This window comes from Hetaerina americana, unplaced genomic scaffold, assembly GCF_022747635.1.
Source record: "Hetaerina americana unplaced genomic scaffold, ioHetAmer1.1.p SCAF_3, whole genome shotgun sequence".
Taxonomy (NCBI): domain Eukaryota; kingdom Metazoa; phylum Arthropoda; class Insecta; order Odonata; family Calopterygidae; genus Hetaerina; species Hetaerina americana.
In genome coordinates this window covers 63,394,252-63,406,985 of record NW_027286874.1, presented here as the reverse complement: position 1 = coordinate 63,406,985, position 12,734 = coordinate 63,394,252, and the positions used below count along the sequence as shown (strand labels likewise).

General features: G+C 41.6%; 1 protein-coding gene across 3 annotated transcripts in view; it reads left to right on the top strand.

Moving 5' to 3' along the window:
* Positions 1–860: 860 nt before the first annotated feature.
* LOC139690841 (transmembrane protein 114) overlaps positions 861–12,734 on the top strand; it is a 120,418-nt gene continuing 108,544 nt past the window's right edge. For 2 of the 3 annotated variants that reach the window (XM_071588438.1, XM_071588436.1), the window contains exon 1: positions 861–1,443. In XM_071588438.1, coding sequence (XP_071444539.1) covers positions 1,318–1,443 — 126 coding nt within the window. In that variant the 5' untranslated portion in view covers positions 861–1,317. The remainder of the gene's footprint in view (positions 1,444–12,734) is intronic. The other variant, XM_071588437.1, reaches the window with a different exon arrangement.

Here is a 12,734-nt window from a genome sequence, read left to right as displayed (position 1 = left end):
AAATACGACCGTAGGGGATCACGGGCGCATTTAAGATGTGCAGTGGAGCAGAGACTCGTTTCTCCAAGCTATAAGTCCAATTTCAATTCCTCGAAAAACAGTCATATATCTCATACGGAACGTTCAAATTCTAATACTGTGTAAGGCAAGTAACCCACTGCATCATTTATCACCACCAGCAGGCGTATGTGCAAATAGCGAAGGGTCTGCAAACTGACTTGTAGCTTTGAGAAACGGGCTCCAGAAATACGCGACGGCACCTTCCTCCCCTGGTGACGAATAAGTGACGCGGAATCGGAAGAATAATGAGACGTGATAAAGTGAGGGGTTACGTGCGTTGTGTACAAGCCGGGGAGGGGGTGTTGCTTGCCGTGGACAAGAAAGTGAGTAAGAAGGTGGTGGCACCAGCCCCAGGAGAGTTAGGGCGAGAGGGGATGAGGGATCTTCGGCAGCTCCTTCGACGGGAAACGAGTGGGGGGGGGAGAGAGAGGTAGGGGATGACGGCTAGAAGGACAGGAGGAAGGAGAGTAGAAGTCGGGGCGGAGGGGGAAGAAAAGAACGGAGGAGGGTTTGAGGTCTGCGGCGGAATGTGGGCGCGGAGGAAGGAGTAGAGGGAGGAGGTCGAAGAAGGTAAGAGAGCTGCAAGGGAGGAGGCGGTGGGATGGGGAGTATTCTCGGAGTTGGCGGAGGAGGAGGGAGAGGCCTTTCAGGAGTGGAGGGGAGAGGAGGGGTGGATGGGGTCCTTCGCGACGTGCAGAGGCAGGTGGAAGGAGGGGGAGGGAGGGGGAGGAGTTGGAGAGGGTTGAAGGGAGGGAAGGGGAATTGGACGGCACACGGTTGCCCAGCGAGTTTCTTCAGCCCTTTCAGTCACCGTGCAGTCAGGTAGAGGGCTAGACGTGCGAGACGCTGAGCCAAGGAGACCCCAGTGTAGTTGTGTGGGCTATGCTGTCGAGATAAAAGGAACCCTCCCTTTTTTTTCTTTCTCCCTCTCAAGACCACTACCACCCACCGTCCTCCTCTTCTGACCCTCTCCTCCGACTCCCCTCTGTATCCCTGAGACCCTTTCTTCCTCCTCTTCCCCCTGGCTCTCTCTCCGAAGACGAACAGGTTGGACTCATTCGCCGTAGGAGGAGGACCCACGGTTGGGCTCTTTAAAAATATTTTTTCCGCGGAAGAGGTGATTGTGGTGCTTTGAGTGCTTCACTTGAGACTCCAGGATTGTGTCCGCTACGATCGCACATATCTGGTTTCCCAGGTGGTTCTTTTGGAAGTACATACGTGCACGTCTCAGCTGCAGCAGTTTTTGAACCAGACAAGATGCCGTGCTCCGCCGTGACTCTGTCTTTGGCCACTATAACCGCCATCGTAGCAGTGGCGCTGCTGGCCATAGCCTTCTCCACGGACAATTGGCTCTACGTTGACGTGAAGAGGTCGAAGATACAGGTAAAATAATACATGTGGATTACATTTCTGCTTGCCCTGAGAGGTTCGGGAAGGAAGGAAATCTCCCACGTGAGTGCGTGGCGATTTGCCATGTCCTTCGGCGGATGCTGACAAGTCTATCATTAAAGTCATTATCGCCTATGTAAGATTCTGAGAATAGATGGTTCACAGTATTCCTTATCGAATCGTGAAAAAGTTCGCCTCCCCTAATGTCTTGAATCTGTCATTTTATTTCACCAAATTCCTTTTAAATCTTGTCCCCAAGAAAGAAAATGCTAAAATTTGTGTGCGTTGCATGGAATTCACGCGGTAAAATAAAGGGGACTTGCGCGGGTAATATTTTCATTATTTCTCCTGGATTCGAATTTTAGGGTAGGTGTTTAAAATAAATGGAAAATCAACATTTGAACCAGATAAATAAATGCTTCGATGCAAGTCTCCAATTGAAAGCACCTGTTCTCGCCTGCTCAAGAAATGAAAATGGCGGCCCAGGAGGAAAAATATTTGAAACTCGGGTGCTAGGCGGTTGTGATTTCATTGCTTTGGAATTTTTATTACACGTCTTGTATGCCTTCCACGTAATGCATGACGAAAAGTGGCATGGAAGCTCGGATGACCTTTAGGAATTACGGAGAACCATATGACATTTTATTTTTGCTGCATGGAATATTGCTAGATATCCTAGTACTATATGTAAAGGTGCTAATCATTCTTCAGTTAGCTCTAATAACAATAGTGTGTTTCATTTATAGCCATTAGGAAGGTTTGTAAAACTTCCGCACGCTACTTTCTGTCTACGTTTGTTTTTTAGTAATGTCTAGACCTACATAACAGCCGTTTTCAGGCTGACCGTTTCGTGGAAAGGGAAGCTTTTGTTTTCCTGTGGTCAAGACCGATTTAATCAACAAGCAATAAAATTCTACAAATGGACGTCTCCTAAGCTTCGTACTTGACCGTGATAAAAAAAACAGCGTCCAGATATTGAATTATAGTATAGCCTTTCCCTATTCTTTTGTGTCCTGGTCGTAAGCCTGTTATTTGATCTTAATAACGGGATCCTGTATGTCCATTCCCATTTCGAACTTCCTGTGTTATTGGACGCTTTAGATACATTTTGCTACACATACCTCTAGTTCCACATTTTATTTCTCTCTCTTTAGAGACACGTGAAGTCCTTTCAAAAAGGATTTTACGCTTTCATAATTTACGCTCTATTTCGAGCTAAAACTTCCACCATTCGAACGATAAATTACTTAAATTGTCTCATGCTATGCTACAGGACTTACATTACGAATTTGTTTGAGAAGACTGAAAGCGTCACTTCTGGGCTGAGAATGTCAGCATTCTCTTATCAAGAAATTTAATGTTAAAACAATTATAGTTTAAAATAACAATATTTCAGTATGCTATCGACGACTATAGCACCGTAAAGATTTCAACTTTGGATTGGCTTCGGCATACCCGGGTCTATAAACTATGAATGAATCCTCATTCTAGCTTTTACTGAAACTTCTTGTTGATATCTTCCATACGCTGTGTTGTATAACGTATACATTTATTAAGAATCATAGGTTTATGAGCTTTTATAGTTGCAAAGTTATTTGATATCATAATGCAACTCGATAATTCTCATTAAGCTCGCATATGTTATTCTTATACCATTAGTGGGTATTCAGTTTATAAATTACTTGTGTACTATTTTTAATTTATATTTTAACTATGAATTGAGCTAATCAGATAATACTGTAGCCTAAGTATTATTTTAGAAAAATCTTAACTCCCTTCAAAAATACCATTCGTCGCAACGTTTCATCAATCATAGTTTAAATGAGTAGACGTAAAAATGGCAACCTAATGGATAGGATCGATTATTAAAATCTCGTTATAAAAGGAAATGCCCAGGTTTCTGGTATAGAACATTATTAATATTATTTCAAAACAATGTTTTCAGCTTTTGTGGTTGTGAATATTACGGATGTACTATGGATGTATTTACGCATACTATAAATTTCAGTTTCAGGAAACTTCCGTTAAAAATTTGCAAATGCTTTTGCTCCTTACCTGATCGAAAATTTCGAATTTCGTATGGTTTCCAACAGGCATATAATGGACCAACCGAAATCCTAAAATTTGCGACTCACAGCCGAAAAGAAGTTCATGGATTGCACAATCGAAAAGATATTCATGCACTGTACAATATATGCTCAACATAATTTAAATTTTCCATCTATGTAAAAAGAGAAAACGAGCATAGTAAGGCCAGTCTAAAGCTGTCTAACGTGAAGTATATTCATTTGCACGTGTATATGTCATTTCCCCAGTTTTGTATTTTTTTTATTGTTTGGCATGCATTGGGAAGTACCCGAAGTAAATAAAAGAATAGCAAGACTGTCCAGTCAGCTGAGTATGTGGAGACGATATTCAGCTAGCAGTGAGCTATGGTAGATCTTGTGAGAAAAAGGTCGCTCTTGTTATTCATATTTTGGTTTCGGGAGAGGGTTCAGATCGAATCGATTTTCCTGAATTTCCAAAAGGTTTTCAACAAAGTGCTCTATTAAATGTCAATCTCTGGGCTGGAGCCTTGCCTTAAGTGTAGATTATAGACGGAAAATTCTTAAACTGCCGCGAACAAACGTGTTTTAAGTTTGTTCCCCGTGGTACAGTTGGAAATGGAGTTGAAACCCTGGTGTTCCCCAGGGAAGCATAATTGGTCCACTATTATCCACTCGTATTATGTGTTAATGACATCAATGGCACCGTCAGGATTAAGATAAAACTGACGGCGGAGTAATGCGTATAGACTCGCAGCCAGTTTGATAGGTGTGCGTTACCCAAGGACGTAGACACAACACAGGAATGGTGCAATGTATGGAAATCAGAATCGAATTTTTCAGATGTTAAGCAGTCAATTATTGGAAAAGAAATAATTATTCCCTAACTGTTGACAACGTAAATCAAATTGGAATAATTAATGTAATATCAGTAAAATATATAGGTGTTCTTTTTATCAATTTTTTCTCTTGGAGTAAACATGTACGTACCAAAATATTCGGTGAAGCAAACCGAGCATTGGGTTTAATCAAGAAGGTGTTGGGGCAATGCGATGAGATAGTGAAGGGGCGTTGATACGTCTCACTTGCTAGGCCTCACCTGGAGTAAACGGCTAGTATTTGGGATCCTCATGGCACGTAGGCTTATTAAAAGAAATAGATCGCGTCAGCACATCAGCCAAAAAGCCACAACAAACACGGCAGTGTGATTAAAATTTTAGAAAATTTAGAGTGGGAAACTCCCAATTTGAATATTTTTTTTATAGGCTGAATCTCTTAAGCAAATTTGGGACATCAACTTCTTGAAGATTTACCGAACATTTTAATTTACAGTGAATCCCCTGTGTGGATACGCTCCCTGCCACACCAACCTTGCCAGTAGCTTGTAGGATGTCATGTAGATGTAGAGGGGCTCCCGACATCATAAAGCTTTGTCAATGAACTGATCAAATGGAACGTCTGCAGAAATATTACCATAGATAGTGCATGATTCATTACTAACCAGTCCATTGGGTGTAAATCCGTTGAACCGCGGAGTAAATAATATGCAGTTGTGATACCACCAAATAAGTAGCGATATGTGCGGACAGGGATCCTATTTTTGACTTAAATTCCCATTGCATAATCAGAATAAATTTAATAGTGGCGCAGTCGCATATATTTCTTTCTACCTATTCGACCAGGACTTGAGAGAGGAATTAGGCAACTACCCTGTGACTTTAAGCGCCGACTTTTGCAGGCACATTGGAGAGAGGTTTTTTTATTGGCGATACATTTTCCTTCTGGGGCGCAACCCACTCCGTTTCGCACTCGATTGAAAGGGTTTTTATTTCACACTAACCGTATACCGATACCACAAGACGCCTTGTCGTGACTTGCGGCATTCCGAGAAATTTCCCAAAACGTGCGTGTGGGGAAGAGGAATGGGAGGGGTGCACCAGAAATTCGAGTCAATCTACGCGAACTCAGAAGTTTCCACGGGACGCAGGGAGTGGAATAGTGTCAAGGGCGAGTTTAGTGATTGACCTGTACCGGCACGGATACGATGATTGGTTAGTGCGCTCAATATCATACTGGAGCAGCTGTTCGCCCTGCTCTCTCCGTCACCCTCCTTCGCTACCGCAAACAGCTAACGTCCCAAGGATTCCGCGTGACTCATCCTTTGCTTAACATCCCTATCGACACTTCTGCAAATAATTGGAAAGGCTTTCGAGGGAAACAAAAACTCGATGCTGACTGGGGAAACGGGAAAGGCGATTGGAAATCTGCTGAATGGAACCAACATCGCGGGTGCAAAAGCCAGAGATAGGTTTTCTCTGGTGGTGTGCGCCCTTTTCAAAATTACGTGCATATAATAGCGACATGTTTTTTGCTATCACGCCTCTCGCACCTTGAGTGTTTTTTATCACCTGCGCAGTCTGCCACTTCCTGTCGTTTCGCTACCCCCATGCCATCCGCTCCTGAATGCTCCGGCAAGTACTCCGTCCAGGAACACGGAGGAGCCAATTCAATCTCACTTTGCCTCTTTGTCTTGAGCGCCTCTCCTCAGCGTCAGGGAGGAAAATATATTCGGGGAAATCCGATGAATGAGTCCGATATGTAAACATCACCCGAGCAACGTGGCAGCAGCACTGCAGCTGACAAAACATTGCAAAGAGGGCATCCGAGTGGTCGCAACTTCCTCACAGGCGGGCCTGGTTAATTTGAATGAAAATTTAGCGAGTGTTTCAAGATACAGTACACATGCTTGTGTATATCATGACAAGGATGTCCAATCAGGACCCCGCATGCTGTATTGGTAACCAAAAACCGTTATCTTTGTGTATTAGTTTTTTCGTAATTGATAGAATAGTAATATCGCGAATCTCTAATTACTCTAATTTAGTTGCCAAACTAGAATCCTTGACGACTCATTGTAAGCCCTGCTGCATTTTCAATTTCTATTTAAGCATATCGTAGGATCATTTTATTGCAGAGCCAACAATCGAGGAAGGGGAGGAGAGCATGGTGGGGGAGGAGAGGGGATTGTTGGTAGAAATCCGAAGGAGGCAGGATAGATGATGCAGAGCATATTTTGATTGTTAATGGAATATTGGAGACTGATAGAAGGGAGAACGTTATGAGGAAAGGGGTAGGAGGACGCTATAGGCATGTTGGATGGAATGATGGGAGGAGGTACTATGCTGAAGTGAAGAAGGGGTTATTGCAGTGTGGGCTGTTAGGTTGTGCCTTGTAAGGAGAGTTTAAGAAATGTATCGTTGTGCCGTTGCATAGCCTGCATCCATCACTAACCTACCTTAAACGGTAGAATACCAATACTAATAGATAAACAGGTATAAATTCATTTTGTATTATATGCATTGTATTTTTCATTCGATTCTTTATGGATTCTATCACTCTTCTGTTTTTAATTTCATTCACTTAAATTCGTTTTCCTCCCCGAGCCGTTGGATTTATACGATCAGTTTGAAGTGAATATAAATTGTATTTTGATGTGAGCTTGTTTCCCAAAAATTACGGACAGATTATAACCTAAGCCTTCACCCCGCAATAAAACTTAATTAGGGAACTTCTTCGTCATGAAAAATTTAAGACAGTGGAAAACCCTATTGTCTCAAGTACATATATGTACAGGTATATTCTTTACTTTAATCTTCTTATAATTTTTTGCCGTATCAAAAGTAGAAAAATCGTTAACAATGTCAAAAACATCTGCATTGAATGAAGATTGAATATATATAAAGACATTCTGTTGGTTAACTATAATCATCGAGCGCTAATGCTACTTCGTATGAGCCAACGACAAGTTGTGAAATATATTAGTCGAAATATTTTCAGACGTCACCAGGGAGATTATGTGAATAGAATTGACGTATAAACGACGTAGATATTTCAATTCATTATATATAATACCCAGGCTTCTCAGAATGAAACGGTTGGCTGCATCATTTTTCCATGTGAAAAATGGTAACTCAACAGTCATATTCCAAATGTCCGCATTTGTGTTCGTGATTGAAGACGCGACACGACGATCCACGACAATGGAAGTAATTCAACAGGTGACCGACCATCTATAGACTCTTTCAACTAGGCCCAGGTACCAAGGAATGCAAACACGGAGGCAAGTGGCCTGTATTTTCAATTCTTTATATTAAATTGTTTCCAAAGCGCAAAATATAACTTACTAAGGCTACATGACAAATATAAATACGTTGAACTCGCGGGAGTGGACATTGTTAATACTGGATGCATTTCGTACGACTAGATATCTGATGTTTGAATTCGCGAAACAATTGGTTGCAAACTTTCAGTTATAGCAGAAAGGTTTTCAATTGCTGCTAAAACCTTGAGACCCATGGGTTTATAATCTCGGAATAGACAGGCGAAGGGAATGACATTTCATTCCCCTAAGGAAAATTGAAAATTATCATCTCATTAATTTAAGATAAAAAAAGAGGTCATTCCCCTTAAATAGTACTGTGAATTTTATTCCATTCCGCTTTTTAATTCCTCTTGCTTCGTTTTCTTCTTATAACAATGGGCCCCCAAGAATGCAAACATAAGCCCCTAAAAGAATTTTGACAGTTGTTTTAAGTTGAAGTACTTATAGTTTAACTATAGACAAAACGTTTTTCTGAATTTTAAAAACTACTATAATTAGCATTTTTAAGCGATAAATGTTAATACTGTCTTGCCGAGTAACGGATTCCCCGTGGCCAATTCTTTTCGAATTCGTTACCGACCTTATATCCTACATAAAAATAGGTTAAAGAGCATAAGTCATGGCATTTAAATAAACTAGGCGAAATTTCGATATATTTAGGTAATCTGTACTTAAGAATGTACCAACAGTGAAACCTGACTCGATATCCATGGTAATTTTTTTTTTATTTTTTGTGAGACATATTAAAATCACCGGTATTAATCATGTGGCCACAAGCGAAAATTTTGGAATTTCAAGAATGAAACCAGGGACATGTAGGCGTGAGGTCGTTTTTTACTAAAGATTTATTGGATCTGCCGACGGGCTTCCGAAACCGTGAAAGATAATAATACTATGTCCAAGGAAAACATACCAGAGGGCCAGCTGACTGAAATAATAGATTTTATCGGGTTAATGTAATGTAAATTTGGATTACATTAAAAAAAAACTCAAACAAATCAAGCAAATTCGGTACAGCTTTTTATTACTCGGTATTCATTCAACTTGCATAGCGATATTTTCACTCAATAAACCGCGTACATTTTCACCCTTTCATCTTAGATATAAGAACCAGAGCAAATCGGAAAGTCGATTGCTGTACGTCCACATCGCACAAAACATGCATACGAGCTATGAGGGAGTGATTTTGAAGTACTTCGACTTTCCATTCCTTCTTTTCCTGCAACAGAAATCTCCATGCATAATTACTGACAGAAATTATTTGGCCGCAGAAAGAAACTCTTAAACTCTCTCTCCGTGAATTCATTAATTAGTATCTTCAGCCAATTTCGATCCGCTGAAAGGGCTCAAAAGCCTTCATATAAATCTAATGAGCGTGTTTGATGGAAGAACAAAAGTTTCTCGGTTCAATACAGAAAAAAATATTGCTTGTTTGAGTTACATAATTGCTGATTGTGTTTTTGACGCTTCCTTGGAGGAAATAAAAGGGAATACGTGCACCGTTTAAAAGAGGAACCAAATACCAAAGTGCTGTGGTTAAAAATTATCTCTGCGGAAATTTACCCGTTCATCGCCAGAATGCCACGTCTCGAAAGATCAAATCTACCAAATTTCATATCGAAGTCGACCATTAATACATTTATCGAACCGTTTACTACGTCACCGTTTTCAAATTCGAATTTTTACCTCGGAAAACAGCGTGGGTCGTCAACGGTTAACCGTGGCTTCCTTCTAAATTGGCAAAGAATTTAAGGTTTGTCACAAATGCCAAAGAATAGAAAGGGATCGGTTTTACAGGCCTGTTTTAAACTATCGATCCGATATTAATCGAATGATGAATGTTTCCAATCGACATCCCCATCACCGAAGGCGTTTCTCGGTATCCCTGGAGACATTCCATCCTACTTGCACATTTTTTGGAGGGGGCGTCCGTCCACGCAGGTACGTCCACGCAGAAAAAATGGAATAACTACCGATTCCCTTCCCCTTCTCGTCTCACCCCGCAACCAGTTGAGAAACATGAAGATTTTTATTTTCTCCACCGTTTCGCTCTCGTAGGCAAAAATCTCGTCAACCGTGGGACGATTTTTTTTTCAATTCCTGTGCGCCCGCTCGCCTGCAGCCTTGTTCCGTTCGCCCGCGCGGGATAATACGGCCCCGCGCGTCCACCTACTGAGCTCAACAGCCTTTTCCCAGCTGGCGGCCACCAGCAGTTAGCCAGCCATCCGACAACAGGGCGTTCATTCCTCCGAGGAGGAGTCCGAAAGGGGGATCGGTGACCTATTGTTCGAGGGTCGTCAAGGGACGCCGTCCAAATTCCGATCTTTTTTCTCTCCCTTCCCCCATCGCCGAAGCGATGCGTCGAAAGGGATAGTATGAAAAGACGTCATCTCGTCCTCCCTCGATTTTTATCGGCATACCTTATTTTTTACGGAAGTTTTTGTCTTTGAGATGGCGCTTAGACGCGTTCTAACGGTTTATCCTCCAAAAATGAAAGAAAGGACTTCTTTTTAAGGACTTAAAAGACGTTTTCCTGGTTCTTCATTCTTGTACCCCTCCCCATCGATTCACTGGCTCTTCACCGATGTTCTCGAGAATTCAATCCATTTTTCTGTCCGAGAGACGCGTTAACCCGTCAACTTAGCAGAAGGCAACAGTTCTTCAAACCAGTTTACTCTTCAAAGGGAGTGAATGAGCTTTACGGAGAATAACAAAGGAGAGCAAAAAAAATCACTAGAATTTACGATACCGAGTCTCAGGGAAATCTCGTCTCTAGTAAGCTTCTCGGTGAAGTACTGTAAGCTGTTGTAAAAATCCGAAACCCTGAAAAAAAGAGTTACAATATTGGTTGCGAGGATTGACTGTGAAGTAATAAAAGTAAATAAATCTACAGCACTTTCGTTCACTACACCATGAAATAATTCGAATTCGATAGTCGTATTTGATTGCCCGTAGAATATATACGAAGCAAGAGGACTTGAACGATGGGAGTAAGGAGCATGAACGTTATGAGGTGATGTTAACAAAGTCCATCCAATAACATTGCACTGAAGTTAGTTTTGGTTCTCATCTAGCCACTTCTTTCACAGTCAATTCATGGTGCATTATAATTAAGGCTTACAAAGAAACTTGAGAACCCTGACAGGCACAAAGCACTCCCTGAATGTAAGTTTGATAATACGTCGTAAAATGCAAGGAGAAGACATCACCTGATATGCTGATCATTTTCCTTTGTCTTCGTCCCTCCCAGATGACGGTTATAAAAATTATCGACCTTGTCCATTTAAATATTATTTTCCGTATCCCAAGAGGTATCGAATTGACCCCCTTTTCGCGCGAAATCTACAAAGAATCCTGTAAAATATATCTTTTGCGCAATGCTCTTTCGGAAAGGAAGAATAGTCATTAAATGCCTGCCCACAAGGCCTACCTGCCTCATTATACAAGTTCAGGAATCCAGCACACCTCATTGGTTACAATTTCTTTCCTTATTCCATCAAGAGTTACATTTAATGAAATTTATTTAAAAAATGACGCATCGAAATACAGCAACGGCGCCGAGGAGCGAAATCTACCATACGTCCCACTTCGCTCCGAGACGACTACGGTGACGTAAATGAACGATGAGCAGCCCACGAATCCGCATTCCTCAGCTGCCTTTGGAGGTCGAAATTCTCGCACAACCGCAAATATTACGGTGACGTGACATTTTCATCACCTGGGAGTGTCGCAAAAACCTGCTCCATCGATATCCCGAAGCGATTACGTCCTATGTTTTTATTTCACTCATCGGGATTAACGCACGGGCTTTATTCTCCTCGCAACCCTTATATTATATTTTCCGAAATTTTCCGTGGCGTGCAACGGCAAAATTAATCTGGTGACCCTGGGCACATAAGATCTCTTTCAGTCTTTCATTAAACGGAGCGGCGAGAATCCAGAAAGCTGATGGAACAACGGGAAGGAACTGATCGGCTCACAATTGAAGTAACCGCGGAGAGATTGCTACTGTCAAAATGCATGGGCTTTTCGCGGGGCTCACGTTTCTGCGAGAAACGCGAGGGTAACACGAGGTACCGTCAAACATGAAGAGGTTTCCAAGAGGTCAGGAGGAAATATTAGTCGCAGAAATGAGTGCAAGCCGATCTCATAGTTCCAAATCATTGAACGTTGGCGTCACTAAGTGGAACGGACTTGAGGAGTGCGTTGGGCTGCGGCGGACAAGAGGTGGGACGGGATATTGACAGCCATATTCAAGATACCTGTAGGAGAGGCAGGGGAGGGAAGAGGAGGATGCTGAACTCTCTTTCACGGAAAAACATTTTCACCAGAATTCTCAGACCTGTAACTGGATTGAAATATTTTTATCCAAGCTTAAGGGTGCTTAAAAGAGAGGAACCACATGGAAGAGCAGAAGAGGAAAGGACAATAAAAGTAGAATTCTACGGCAAAGAAGAACTTGATGGATTTGGCACACCTTGTAATAATATGGATAAGAGAGACGTAATAAAAGGTAAAATTGGAGGGAAGACCTCGAGAGGAGGACCAAGATTAATAGGATAAATTAAGGGTTAAGATAGGCAAATTCATAGGATAAATTAAGGGTGAAAATAGAGAGAGAAAGAGAGAGAAGAAAAATAAAGTGAAGCTGTCAGTGGGGAGGGAGTTAAAGCTGAACATAGAATCATGGAGGGTTGTTGTAAACAAATATTCGGATTGAAATACTAATACTGATATGGGCACTTGTACTTCGCCGATAAGCAGGAAGTAAATTTTCTATTTGTCTGACCTTTGGATGTCAGCAGCATGTCTTCTCGTTTGCTTTCATGTCAAATATTTAGCCCGTACAATTGAACGACTTTGAGTTATGAGAAGGTCATGGAAACTTCCTTCAGACGTACTTAAAAACACGTTTTCGGTGACTCTAAATATGGAGTGATCCCTCAACTACCTGCATCTTAGGACCAAACATTTCAGATTATTTTGGATTGAGAGAAGCTGCATTTTCCCTAGCACCGACATTTTCCAGAGAATACATTTTAACATGCAAATAAAAAAAATTAAAATCAATTATATCA